The following is a 14,905-nucleotide window of genomic DNA, read 5'->3' as shown; positions in this document are numbered from 1 at the left end:
TTTTAAGCCTGTAGTTATAAGGCTAGTTGCCCATGAATTAGATGTTATTGCCAGCCATTGTGCGGAGAAGAAGGACAACCTACCACCAACGGGTAGATCTGTCCTAGCGGGGTTTATCTTCAGGTTTGAAGGGGCGTTTTCCGAAGAAGGCTCCCTTCTGCTTAAAGTCCTTATTAGCCCAACGGTCCTGGTTTTTATAGTCCCGTCTCCTGTTGAACATGGGCTTTCGGAACGCTCGCCTATAAGATGGAAGATAAGCGTTATTAGGGAACCCTTTCTTCCTCTCACCCGCTTTGGTAAGAATTTCATCCAATTAAGCACCAAACAGGTACTCACCCTGGCAGGGCAGACCACATAACTTGGACTTTGTTTGTGGATCGCCTTTCCACCCTTTTAGCCACAAGGCGCGGCGAGCCGCGTTAGTTAGTCCTGCTGATTTGGCTGCTAGACGGATGGAATCAGCCGAAGAATCTGCCAAAAAGGCAGTAGCTCCTCTAATTAATGGAATGGATGACATGAGTTTATTACGGGAAAGGCCACCTTTTAAGCCTTCTTCCAGATCATTCAACCAAACCATCATGGATCTGGCAGTACATGTGGCAGAGATAGCTGGTCTAAAGGCTCCTGTACAGGATTCCCAAGCTCTTTTTAAAAGGGAGTCTGCTTTTCGATCGAGCGGGTCTTGCAGGGATCCTGAATCTTCAACAGGTAATAAAGATTTTTTAGAAGTGGATGCCACTGCCGCATCAACTTTTGGGGCCTTTATCCATTTGGTGAAATCATCATCATTAAAGGGATAGCGACGTTTTGAGGAAGACGGCAACCCTCTTTGCCCCTGGCTTTCCCACTCTTTTTTAACTAATTCCTTTATTGCAGGAATAACCGGAAAGGAAGGTTTCTTTCTCTCGGACAGGCCAGCAAACATCACGTCCTGTGGTGTTTTAAGGGTCTTAGTATCTTCCATACCCATGGTGTTACGTACTGATCTGACTAAATTGTCAATGCTTTCTGTAGGGAAACATGTATCCTGTTCACCTTCCGAGGATATAACCTCTTGGGAACTGTCCGACTCCTTATCCTCAACCTCAGATGACTGTTCAGATATAGGCGAGCTGTGTTTCTTCCTACTTCCCGGAATTTTATCCGAGTCTCGAAAGGCTCGCAACTCCTCCCTTATCATACTACGTATATCATCCGACCTTACTGAAGACTCCTCTCGTAAGGTGGATTCGATGCAAGAGTGGCATAACTTTTTTAGGTAGGTATCCGGGAGCGGCTGAGAGCATAAGGCACATTGCTTATGTTTTGATTTCCCTGTTCTTTTAACCTAGGGAATTAGATGAGAGAGGGAGTATAATCAGCTTAAAATAGGGCAGACATACACTCACCCCTGAAGCTGTCATAATACCGGCTGGAGAGGAGGAGACGGAGGCACAGATGGAGGAACCGACCGGTCCGATCTCCTGGCGCTCTTGGAGGATGATCTGCGGCTGCTAGTCCGGCTTCCTGGTGTGACAGCGTTAACCTCAGACGAAGGCAACGTTGTCTCTTGAGGAGATGCCATAGTGGACGCCGGGAATCAGCGCCGGCGTCCTTTTGTTATGGGGGCCGCCATCTTCTTCCTGTCGCACCCGGAAGTCCGGGTTGCGCCTCTGCTGTGCGCGCCTCTGCTGTGCGCGCCTCTGCTGTGCGCGCCTCTGCTGTGCGCGCCTCTGCTGTGCGCGCCTCTGCTGTGCGCGCCTCTGCTGTGCGCGCCTCTGCTGTGCGCGCCTCTGCTGTGCGCGCCTCTGCTGTGCGCGCCTCTGCTGTGCGCGCCTCTGCTGTGCACGCCCGCGCTCCCACCAGCAATTGCGCAGGCGCCGTCCTCCTCCTCCTTCACCCCGGAAGTTGTAGTAATACTTCCGGGAGAGAATTTACTGGGCCCCACGCCGCCTGTGCGCCACCCGAGGCTGGCGTCACAGGATCTTACCGCAGCGGTCCGGCCCGCAGGTCTCGCTGGATGCCTCTCCGTGAGCCAGGCGACTCCCCGATCCTGGCCTCACGGTACCTGCCAGCAGAGGGGGGAAGCTGCCACAGGACCCCCGACGCTGCTTCCAGCTCTGGAGCCCTTGCCGTCCCTGTTAAGGTAAACCGCGCAAGCGGCATCCAGGCTGGGGATCCTCTTCTCTCCAGGTCTCCCGTAAGAACAGGAAACCAACTGTGGGAGCGAGGGGGACCGCCCCTTTTATTCTCTCCATAGGGTTTCCTGTTCCTAGGGGCGGATCCCCTCTCTCAAGTGGGTGCTGTCGTGGCGAAGAGAAAATACAAATATAGATTACACAGAAACCACAAGACGGATTTCATCACCCAGGTATCATTGTAATCAGTATAACGGCACCGACCTGACACTGTGTGTAGGTTACTGAGCACAATCCTGCTGACAGGTTCCCTTTAAAGAACGTATCAGGGATCTATACGTGAGCCTCTCTAATAAGCCGTTATTCTCATCTGCATTGGAGGCTTATTTTCAGATTCTGTAACTTACCGGAACAAACCCTAATGCAGCAGTCAGCTCCACCTGTTCCAGCAAAATGCAGTGCATCAAGAAGGGAGACCTAAAGACCCCAATATAGTCAATGGGGTCAGTCAGGCTACTTTCACACCAACGTCGGACTCGGCCCGTCGCAGTGCGTCGGGCCGATGCTAGCAGTGAATGCGCCGCACAACGGGGGCAGCGGATGCATTTTTCCAGTGCATCCGCTGCCCCATTGTGAGGTGCGGGCAGGTGGGGGCGGAGTTCCAGCCACGCATGCGCGGTCGGAAATGGCGGACCGTCGGCAGCAAAAAACATTACATGTAACGTTTTTTTGCTCCCGGCGGTCCGCCACAACACGGTTGCGGCGTGTGTCAATGCGTCGCTAATGTTAGTCTATGGGGCAAAAACACATCCTGCAGACAACTTTGCAGGATGCGTTTTTTCCCATAAACGACGCATTGTCACGTATTGAAAAAAACGCTAGTGTGAAAGTAGCCTCAGTCACTGTTGGTGTCTGACATGCAACAAGTCCTTGACTGCCATTATTTTCAGACTTCTGTTTGTATTATGGAACCCGTGTAGGGAAATACTAGCTCAGATGGAAACTGTGCCAAGTCTCCAATAGGGTATGTGAAGCAAAGTACTGCAATGCGCAGGCGCTGGGAAAGGTCAGAGAGGCCCAGCACCTGCGCACTTCAAGTACTTTGATCTGCCCTCAACAGGACTAAGTACGCCTGCGCCGGAGCCACAGCGTGAATACAAGAAGAGGACGTGATCGTAAGAAGATGGGAGGCCCCGGACCACGACCGCCCCTGGCTGAGTATAATCTAACTTTTTTCTCATCTTTCAGGTTACATCGGGGGCACAGCATTACAGAATGCATTACAGAATGCTGTAGATGAGCCCCTGATGCCGGTGGGCTTACCTCACCATTGATTTTGGGGGTGACAGGTTCCCTTTAAGTGTTGTAAGTGGGGAAATGTGTCTATTCCAACTACAATCAGCCCCCACATGACCGCAAGGTGCGAATGGAACTGTTACAGACCGGGGGCATACAGAGGACCCCCGAGGCGGCACGGTCTGTGGTTACAATTCATAGGTGCCAACTTTCCAATACAGTATGGTAGAGATCAGGGCTGAGAAACACAACTGACAGCTCATTATTCCTCCTCCTCTCGGTGTAAACAAATGGCGGAAGCACCGATTTACCATCATGTCACCTGCCCAAAAATGGAAAAAAGGCTCTGAAAGTGAAATGGCCAAGAAAACCACAGCCCACCCTTCACCCCGAGGACGAGACCCCCGCACCACTCCACAGCCCGGACACTACAGGTCTGGAGAGAAGGATACAGAGCCGCGCAAGCACCGGGACTGCCAGTGACAACCCCAGCCCTGCTCTCCCGGAGGCCCGGGCTCCCCGCCGGTCACTTACTAGTGAGAGCTCTGCCAGAAGTTCCCCGCCATGAGCGCCGCCCCGGGAGCAATAACACTGAGCGCAGAGTGACGTCACCGCGAGCTGGGATCCGCCGCTGTGCGCCGAGCAATGACTCCAGGAAGAGAGCCAGCGCGCAACCTGCAAACACGTCCGTCCGGAAACAGCGCCGCCTGGAACCGATGGAAGCAGCTCCCTGCCACTGCTCTGGCCTATGATAAAGCTGCTGGGGTGCAGCGGCACTGTCCTCTCCTGCCGCGGGGCTCACCAGCTTCAGCCTCTGGGGACGGAGCACTTCTGGTGTTTCCAATCCTTTATTAGGTTTTTTTTTTTCAAACTTTTAAAATCCAGCAACTAAAATTCTGTGAAACTTTTAATAACAAGTGATGATATTATAATTCCAGATGAATTTACTAATGTCACGGGGCGGACATAGCGTGGTGCAGCCTGGGTAGCCGTGCAGGATATGGAGGGCCCATTGCTACATGTAAAATATGTGGAGCTGTACATTGTGAGCTCTTGGACTGCACGGGCCGTATACCGTTCTTACACGGGGCCCGTATACTGTTCCTGCACGGGGCCCGTATACCGTTCTTACACGGGGCCCGTATACTGTTCCTGCACGGGGCCCGTATACCGTTCCTGCACGGGGCCCGTATACGGTTCCTGCACGGGGCCCGTATACTGTTCCTGCTTGGGTCGGTATACCGTTCCTGCACGGGGTCCGTATACTGTTCCTGCTTGGGTCGGTATACCGTTCTTACACGGGGCCCGTATACCGTTCTTACACGGGGCCCGTATACTGTTCCTGCTTGGGTCGGTATACCGTTCCTGCACGGGGTCCGTATACTGTTCCTGCTTGGGTCGGTATACCGTTCTTACACGGGGCCCGTATACCGTTCTTACACGGGGCCCGTATACTGTTCCTGCTTGGGTCGGTATACCGTTCTTGCACGGGGCCCATATACTGTTCCTGCTTGGGCCGGTATACTGTTCTTACACGGGGCCCGTATACTGTTCCTGCTTGGGTCGGTATACCGTTCTTGCACGGGGCCCATATACTGTTCCTGCTTGGGTCGGTATACCGTTCTTACGCAGGGCTCGTATACCGTTCTTTCATGGGGCCCGTATACCGTTCCTGCACAGGGCCCGTATACTGTTCCTGCATGGGTCGGTATACCGTTGTTACACAGGGCTCGTATACCGTTCTTTCATGGGGCCCGTATACCGTTCCTGCACAGGGCCCGTATACTGTTCCTGCATGGGCCAGTATACCGTTCCTGCACGGGGCCGTATACTATTCTTACACGGGGCCCGTATACTGTTCCTGCATGGGCCAGTATACTGTTCTTACACGGGGCCCGTACTCCGTCCTTACACAGGGCCCGTATACCGTTCCTGCACGGGGCCCGTATACTATTCTTACACGGGGCCCGTTGTTGTGAATTCCGCTCTTGGGCTCCCTCCGGTGGTTGTAAGTGGCACTTTTGTGAGTTCTGCTCTTGGGCTCCCTCTTGTGGTTTCTAGTGGTATGGCTGCTCCTTGGAGTTAGCTGTCATCAGCTGCCTCCACTTATCTTCTCTACTCGGCTATTTAGGTCTGGCTCTGTCTTCAGCCAGTGCCACTTGTAAATGGTTCCTGGTTGGATTCACATCTCTTTGGAGTTCCCTGTTATCCTGACCAGTTCAGCTAAGCTAAGTTTTTGCTTGCTCTTTTCTGTCCATAGATTGTGGACTTATCCATTCTGTGCTTTCTATGTTTGTCCAGCTTATCAGTGTGAATTAATTCTGTCTTGCTGGAAGCTCTGGGAGGCAGATTTGCCCTCCACACCTTTAGTCAGGTGTGGAGTTTTTTTTGTAAACTCTGCGTGGATTTTTGTAGTGTTTTATACTGACTGCACAGTATTCCATCCTGTCCTATCTATTTAGCTAGACTGGCCTCCTGTGCTCATCCTGGTTTCATTCTGTGTATGTCTTTTCCCTCTCCACTCACAGTCATTATTTGTGGGGGGCTAATCTATCCTTTGGGGATTATCTCTGAGGCAAGATAGTTTTCCTGCTTCTTTCTTTAGGGGTAGTTAGCTCTTAGGCTGTGACGAGATGCCTAGGGAGAGTAAGGAGCATTCCACGGCTACTTCTAGTGTTGTGTTGAGCTTAGGGACTGCGGTCAGTACAGTTACCATGTCCTTCAGAGCTCGTTCCATGTTGCTCTTAGACCACCGTATCATAACAGCCCGTATACTATTCTTACACGGAGCCCGTATACTATTCTTACACGGAGCCCGTATACTATTCTTACACGGGGCCCGTATACCATTCTTACACGAGGCCCGTATACCATTCTTACACGGGGCCCGTATACCGTTCCTGCGCGGGTCTCGTATACCGTTCCTGCGCGGGTCTCGTATACCGTTCCTGCACGGGTCCCGTATACCGTTCCTGCACGGGGCCGTATACTGTTCTTACACGGGGCCCGTATACTGTTCCTGCACGGGGCCCGTATACTGTTCCTGCACAGGGCCCGTATACTGTTCTTGCACAGGGCCCGTATACCGTTCTTAATATTTACAGTTCACAGTAAATATTAATAATAATAAATGCATGCACCCCTTCTGAGGAAGAGACTTTCGAAATGCGCATCAGGGGGTATGTTGTGGCAGTCTGGACTTTGGGTAAGGCCAGCCTCACACTAGCGAGTTTTACGGACGTATGAGAGGTGCAGAAAATACGGATTGCATACGGTACAATGCTTCTCTATGCCCCTGCTCCTATCTGCCGTATTTTACTGATCCGTATTATATGGTCTTCTACGGCCGTAGAAAATCGCAGCATGCTGCGTTTGTCACCGTATTGCGCAAAAAATACGCCAATGAAAGTCTATAGGGGCGAGAAAAATACGGATTACACACGGACCAACAGTGTGACTTGCGAGAAATATGCAGCGGTGTTCTATAGAAAAGTCGGCAATTCAGTGCGGTGTACAGTAAAATCACACTGACAGATTATAATAGAATAGCTAAGATAAATGTCTACACATAGTATAGGGGTATATATATATATATATATATATATATATGTCAGTGAGACACATATATGTATATATATTAATATTTCATGCAGCGCTAGATAGCTTATAAGCCGGTAATTCAATTGCTGGCTTTTCCTATCGCCTTCTCAAACCCGACATGATGTGAAACATGGTTTACATACAGTAAACCATCTAATATCCCTTTTTTTTGCATATTCCACACTACTAATGTTAGTAGTGTGTATGTGCAAAATTTGGGCGCTCTAGCTATTAAAGGGTTAAAACACGGAAAAAATTGGCGTGGGCTCCTGCGCAATTTTCTCCTCCAGAGTAGTAAAGCCAGTGACTGAGGGCAGATATTAATAGCCTGGAGAGGGTCCATGGTTATTGCCCCCCCCTGGCTAAAAACATCTGCCCCCAGCCACCCCAGAAAAGGCACAACTGGAAGATGCGCCTATTCTGGCACTTGGCCACTGTCTTCCCATTCCCGTGTAGTGGTGGGATATGGGGTAATGAAGGGTTAATGTCACCTTGCTATTGTAAGGTGACATTAAGCCAGATTAATGATGGAGAGGCGTCAATTATGACACCTATCCATTATTAATCCAATAGTATGAAATGGTTAATAAAACACACATTATTACAAAGTATTTTAATGAAATAAATACACAGGTTGTTGTAATATTTTATTATACTGGTAATCCACCTGAAGACCCTTGTCACCTGGAACAAATGTAAAAAAAAAAAAACAATATTCCATACTTTCCGATGATCAGTCTCGTCCCATGCTGTAAATCCATCTGAAAGGGTTAACTAATTTTACAAGCAGAAGCCTGCTAATGCAGCTGCCCCTGCCTGTAATAACCCGGCGAATGAATGGAATGTAGGTGAAAGACCTGTAGTTACCTCGAGTTGCGGTGATGCGCCCTCTGCTGGATGTCCTCATATGAACTCGAGCGTGGGAAAATATTCTGAAAAGTTCCCAGGCTGGAGTTCATATGAGTTCTTTATTTTTTATGATATATTAACACTGCGGGGCTGGGATTCCTGGGCATGCGCACTGTGTGTCTAAGCCACTCACCCATGTCGCAGTGCGCATGCCCAGGAATCCCAGCCCCGCAGTGTGAATAAATCATAAGACACTGAGGGGTGGGATTCACAAGCAGGGCGGCCGCACAGGCGCAGTCAGCGAGACTGCATATGAGGACAGACGGGCAGCGGTCACTGCGCCTGCCAAAGGCAAGACAAAAGAGCGCAGGCGCCGGCAGATTTCAAAACAAACAGCGCTGAGGAGGCGGCGCCCGGCGCCTAGAAGACTTGAGTGACGGCTGTGAGGTTTCTGCAGCAGGGGGGGAAAGACCTGCCTCCAGGACTGAAGACAGGTATTTTGGACAAATCACAAAACGTATTATTTCTGCATTTACAGCACCAATAACTAAAAGAGCCACCTTGTCAGAATGCAGCATTACTACTGCACAAGGTGGCTCTTTTAGTTTCAAACGCCTGGGGGGGGGGGGGGGGGGGGAGGGTGAGGTGACAGGTTCCCTTTAATTTACTTGTATACCGTGCCTCCAGTGCTTTGCAAGGTCCTTATGATAGATTGGAAATAAGACCTGGAGTATTCGAAAGATATTGATTATCTGCTGTTGAAACACACTTGTTATACTGTGTGTTAGATACCGTAGCTGTATGTTCAATGAAGGAACAGAAAGACAAGTAAAAGCTGAAGTTTTAGTCTTTATAGTGCAAGCTCTCAGCCCTTCTATTCCTGTATTATGACAATCATACCAGAAATCAGGACCTTAATAATCTTAGTCACTGAATCAGCACTTCTAATCAGGTAAATTGATAGTCAGGTGAATAATATACAGAATCTTTGTGATATTAGTATTAAGGGCTCCTTCTCAATTGCGTGAAATACAGCCGAGTCTCGCAGGTTAAAACCCGGCCCTGCCGCCGGCACTCCAGAGCGGAGCGTGCAGCCGCACAGCAATACATGGAGCTGCGCGCTACGCTCTGGAATGCGGCGGCAGAGCCGGGTTTTAACCTGCGAGACTCGGCCATATTTCACGCAAGTGAAAAGGAGCCCTAATACAGGTAGTCTCTTGTTTTGCCTTTCTCCTTTTAGTGACCCAGATCATTTAGGAAGGCTCTACACCCTGTTTATAACAGCTGTGAGTGGAAGGGGATTCTCCTGAGTGGCAGAGCTGCGTGTCTTCCCAAGAACCTAAACAGTACTGCAGATCACTCTCTACCAACAGAATAAACACGGAAGTTTTATGGATTTATGAAGGTAGATCAGGATATATATTGGACGTACTATCCTGTCCAAGGTCAGAAAGGGGTAATAAACCGGATGGACTGTTTTTGTGAGAAAACATGCCTGAGTGCTTTAAAGGGAACCTGTCACCAGTTTTTTTGCCTATCAACTAAAGATATCATCTAACAGAGTGTGTGCTATACATTCCCCAACTACTTGTGAAACCCCCCGACTCCCCATGAATCCCCCATAAGAACCTTTTATATTGCTCCCACGCTGTATGGAAATATCCTCGGTCCTGTCCGATGGGCATTGGTTCTGGCCCCTCTCCCCACCCCAAATCGGCATGCTGTACGCATTCTGTTCTGTGAATAGCGTTGTTCTCGTACAGGTCCCGCGCGTGCGCCTTCAAATTGCCTCCTGCGCGTGCGCAGTATGCTTTGCCCAACTGCGGGCAAAGCCGAAAAGCATTAGTGCGCATGCTCCGGAAGTACTATGTCCCTGAAGTCTTTCGCTGTGTTCCGGGACGTAGTTTACTTATGGGGGATTCATGGGGAGTCCAGGGGTTTCACAACTAGTTGGGGAATGTATAGCTCACACTTTATTAAATGATATTTTTAGTTGATAGGCAAAAAAACTGGTGACAGGTTCCCTTTAAAGCACTCAGTCATGTTTTGTCACAAAACAGTCCATCTGGTTTATTAACCCCTTTCTGACCTCGGACAGGATAGTACGTCCAAGGTCAGAACTCCTGCTTTGATGCAGGCTCCGGCGGTGAGCCCGCATCAAAGCCGGGACATGTCAGCTGTTTTGAACAGCTGACATGTGACCGCAATAAAGGCGGGTGGAATCGCGATCCAGCCGTTATTAACTAGTTACATGCCGCTGTCAAACGCTGATAGTGGCATTTAACTAGCGCTTCTGGCCATCGGGCCGGAAGTGAAGGCATCGCTGACCCCCGTCACGTGATCGGGGGTCAGCGATGCATCGGCATCACAACCAGAGGTCTATTGAAGACCTCTATGGTTGTTGACGTCGGATTTCTGTGAGCGCCACCCTGTGGTCGTCACTCATAGCAATGCAGTAAATCTACTACATAGGAGCGATCTATGCATAGCCCCTATATAGCAGAGCTGATCGAGTTGTGCCAGCTTCTAGCCTCCCATGAAGGCTATTGAATCATGGCAAAAGTTAAAAAAAAATGTTTCAAAAATATGAAAAAAAAATAAAAAAAATATAAAAATTTAAATCACCCCCCTTTCGCCCCATTCAAAATAAAGCCAAAAAAAAAATCAAACCTACCCATATTTGGTATCGATACGTTCAGAATTGCTCGATCTATCAATAAAAATAAAATGCAATATCGGACTATCAAAGGAATATATCTGCACCAAAATGGCGCAATTTTTTGTTTTAGCAAAGTTTGGAATTTTTTTTACCACTTGGATAACAAAGAACCTAGACATTTTTGGTGGCTATGAACTCGTAATGACCTGGAGAATCATAATGGCAGGTCAGTTTTAGCATTTGGTGAACCTAGCAAAAAAGCCAAACAAAAAACAATTGTGGGATTGCACTTTTTTTTGCATTTTCACCTCACTTGGAATTTTTTTCCCGTTTTCCAGTACACGACATGTTAAAACCAATGATGTTGTTCAAAAGTACAACTTGTCCTGCAAAAAATAAGCCCTAAAATGGCCATATTGACAGAAAAATAAAAAAGTTATGGCTCTGGGAAGGAGGGGAGCAAAAAACGAAACCGCAAAGCCGAAAAAAGATGGGGTCATGAAGAAGGGGTTAAACATCTTAAACCACACCACGATCAGTTAATTATTTACATCAACGGAACATCATAAGCACTGACAGTCTGTTCCAATGGCAGATACTTTTCTAACCCCCTTTATCTGGAGTTACCCTACAGGAGCTCCTGCTCCACACACTCACTCCTGTCAGTCCTGGTTCCCAGGGGAGCTGCTGAACTGGAGTCACCGTCCTTGTGACCAGGGCACTTCAAATAGTCCAGACCCACAGACGGAACTGTAGCTTCCCCAACACATTAGCCATCACAGGCTCCGCCTCTCCGTGTGCTATTCAGGAAATCCAGTCCCAGGCACTTCCAACACACAGGCCCTCAGTCCATAGCCTCGCCATGTGCTTCCAGGAATCCAGTCCACTCCAGGACAATCCAACACATAGGCCATACAGGACTTCACACTCTGACTATTCCGGTCCATACACTCAGAACCATGTGACCAAACCCTGGTCACATTATGTAGCTCTAACCACCCCCATAGATGGGTGGTGTGTGTGGTTAGCCAGACCCGCCCAGCTCTCCAGCTAACCCTGCAACCCTCCCTTTACAAACTATACAAATACTTGTGGAACTACAGGTCCCAGAACAACAATACTACAGGCTTACAGCGCAGACTCCCTCTGTGACAAATACCGGCCATTTACTATCATGCCGAACACTGTTTCATTATCGCTGTTACAGATACGCCTCCATGCGTATCCTGAGGAGCACATGCAGTGCCCCCTGGCTGTAACGGGTCACTGCATCACACCAGGAATAGTGGGTTTTAAGAAATAAAGTCTGAGTATATTCCCATGACGAAGATAACACTTTCCCTTTGTCTGCAATGTTGTGTCACTCCCCAAACAGCGAGAGAAAACGCAACCTTTACCAAGCTCTAACAGGTTTACACCCTTTGTAAAGTGCTTCCTTCCTCTTCTACCTTAACACATGAGGTAACAACATGTTCACGAGGTATTCCTGAGTCTTTGGGTAGTGGTCGGGAAGCTGTCCCTCTTCTGTAGGTTGAGTTATCCGTCTCCTTTCAAGATGAAGCTCTGGAGCTTGGGCTTCTGCTGCCTACTCCATCAGCGTCCCGGCCATGCCCCGGGCAGGGTATTTTGGTGCCCTAGGCAGATGAAGCCGATGGAGTCCTCACCACCCCCACATGAACCCTCATCTCCCATGTAAAGGAATACATCAGAAGTTAAGGTAACAGGACCCACAACGCATGGGCCAAGTAACAAGCTCTGATGAACAGTTCCACTAGAATTGTTACCTGTTTCATCAAAAAATACTAGCAAAAGTAAAAAAAAATGTGGTGTACTTTGGAGTTTAGGCTCAACAGGGAGTGTGTTTTCATAGTTACATGTGGAATCATCCATTGCTTGCAGACCATTTACACAACACCAGGGTCAAATAGCAATATTCATCCCTGACATAGCTACACCTGGTATAAGAGAGATGCCCTAATGTGGCTACCAGGTACACATAAAATTGGCCATTTTTATGCGCTAAACGTTCTCATTTTTCATATTTCTAGTGCAGTAATGCAGTTCAATTTTCGTGTTTCATATTTGCATGTTTTAGCGCTGCAGTGTGCTGCCTTATTTACTTAACTATATTCGAGTTGGCAACTTTAGGTTCAGCACCTGTTCACACTTAGTCTATGTTTGGATGTGACGGTCAGGTTTTTGAAATGTATTCTCTAGCCTTCCGATTGAGCACTCCGCCTCCTAGCCACATGTGTTTTAATTACAGCAGGTCCCATACCCCTCCACAGAGAGAGAGAATTTTAGTCTAAGAAGAGGTTTCACATGTACCCATTCAGATGGAGACGTTTATTCTCAGCGAGGAAAGGCAAGTTTAGGACCTGGTATAAGAGAGATGCCGTAAAGAGGCTACCAGGTACACATAAAATTTGCCATTTTTATGCGCTAAACGTTCTCATTTTTCATATTTCTAGTGCAGTAATGCAGTTCAATTTTCGTGTTTCATGTTTGCATGTTTTAGCGCAGAAGTGTGCTGCCTTAATTACTTAACTATATACGAGTTGGCAACTTTAGGTTCAGCACCTGTTCACACTTAGTCTATGTTTGGATGTGACGGTCATGTTTTTGAAATGTATAGCTACACCACTAAACCCAAACCAAATATCCAGGGCACAAAAACATAGGGGTGGAGCCGCATATTCATCACTGTAATGGGCGGCACCACGTGACCGCTCATACAGGAGAAGCTGCGGCAAGGAGAAGAAGCAGCGAGGGAGCCGGGTAAGTATTTTATTAACAGCGGGGGGGGCGTACAGAGGGTGGGAGGGGATTGGGGACAGGGATTTTTTTTTAAACACCAAAAAAAAAAGATTTTTCATATCTTCTCTCCAGCGAACGCTGCTGGAGAGAAGAAATGAATGGAGGCTTCAGCACCAGATGCAGAGGACAGCGCTTAACTGTAGCGCTGTCTCCTGCACGGTGCGTGTGGTACCCAGTCGGCACACGGGCGGCACACGGATGCAGCACGTGTGCTACACTGATGTGCCACGTGAGCACACGGACACGGATAATTCCGGTACCGATTTTTCCGGTACCGGAATTATCTGGACGTGTGGGACAGGCCTAATATGAAGGTGAAGTACTTCTAATCAGTGCAGGAGTAGGGGAAATCAGACAGTGCACTCGTCTGGCTCCTCTCTGTTGTGGTAAACCTGTGACCATATGATGGTGATCAGATTTTACAAACCTGCATCAGTCTAAAGTACTTTGCACATAGACAATGAAATGTTGCACTTAATATGTTAACATTCAGCAAAAATTGCAACATTTTGTTATTTTTACTCATTTCATAGGAATGATCGATGAAGATGTTTGTCACTTGCCAACAAATGTTGTTTTATTCTGAATGACATGATTTACTTTTTTACAATGGAAGCTATGTGACAAATGAAATCTTTACTTGTGACCTTTTTATTTTATTTTTTACAAATATGTTATATACTGTAATCAGTGACCCTGTGACCATATAGTGGCATTCAGTGAATATGAATATATTGTTTTTGTTCAACTTTCAGTATAAACTGGTCTTTTTTACAGAAAATCCTTCTCTTCACTGTGAATGGGTTAAACAACAAGTGAGCATTGCAGTACTAGACTGGAAACCATGGACAGTCAGGGACTGGGACCAGCATATCACAGGGACCTCCTCTCCATCTGCCTGTGTGTGTTTTCCCTCTGGCTCCTGACATCAGCTGCAGCATACTACTGAACATACCTATGGCACATTTGCAATCCTGCAGGGACCTAAAATGATGAGTGAAGCCTCAAGACCCATACATTTTATACTCCAAGGAATATTAGCCTTCCTTTTGAGTATTTTTAAACTCATCATGAATTTTCATGACTTTTCTGTAAATTGAAACATAGTGAAATATGTCATTTTTATTATATCCCTGCTGTGCCAGAGCTCCTAATCATGTGAATCCTAGTGCATAAAACAAAATATCAAGTTCAAATCCAACCAAATCTGATATACCGTCAAGTCAAATTAACGCTGCTGGGCTTCCCCCTAGAGTACATGACATTGCACTTGGATTAGAGTTTCTTCTCCCCTCTATTTTCCCCTTTTGTCTATTATGTGACCCTTTCTCTCTTGAATTCTGATGTTTTATAGTGTTTCGTATAAGGGCAGCAGTGATGTTCTGTTCACCATGATGCCTCATCAACATATGCTCCCAAGTGAAAAGCCGCCAACAAGAATCGCCTCCCAAAGAACTAGCAACACTTCGGTGGTAAAAATATATATTTTTTGTCATGCCACTTTGAATTAATTTCTGAAAAGCACCAGAAGGGTTAATAAACTACCTGAGAGCAGTTTTTTATATTT

The 14,905-nt window shown here is 47.7% G+C and overlaps 1 protein-coding gene across 1 annotated transcript in view; it reads right to left on the bottom strand.

Annotated features, from left to right (window-relative positions):
• The window catches only part of CCNC (cyclin C), a 53,679-nt gene extending 49,575 nt beyond the window's left edge, over window positions 1-4,104 (bottom strand). The window contains exon 1 of the mRNA XM_069726314.1: window positions 3,948-4,104. Within this exon, the coding sequence (XP_069582415.1) occupies window positions 3,948-3,979 (32 nt within the window). The 5' untranslated portion in view covers window positions 3,980-4,104. The remainder of the gene's footprint in view (window positions 1-3,947) is intronic.
• Window positions 4,105-14,905: the final 10,801 nt, after the last annotated feature.

Source organism: Ranitomeya imitator, chromosome 5, assembly GCF_032444005.1.
Source record: "Ranitomeya imitator isolate aRanImi1 chromosome 5, aRanImi1.pri, whole genome shotgun sequence".
NCBI lineage: Eukaryota > Metazoa > Chordata > Amphibia > Anura > Dendrobatidae > Ranitomeya > Ranitomeya imitator.
Note: the sequence above shows the minus strand (reverse complement) of the source record. Positions and strands in the feature narration are given on the sequence as shown.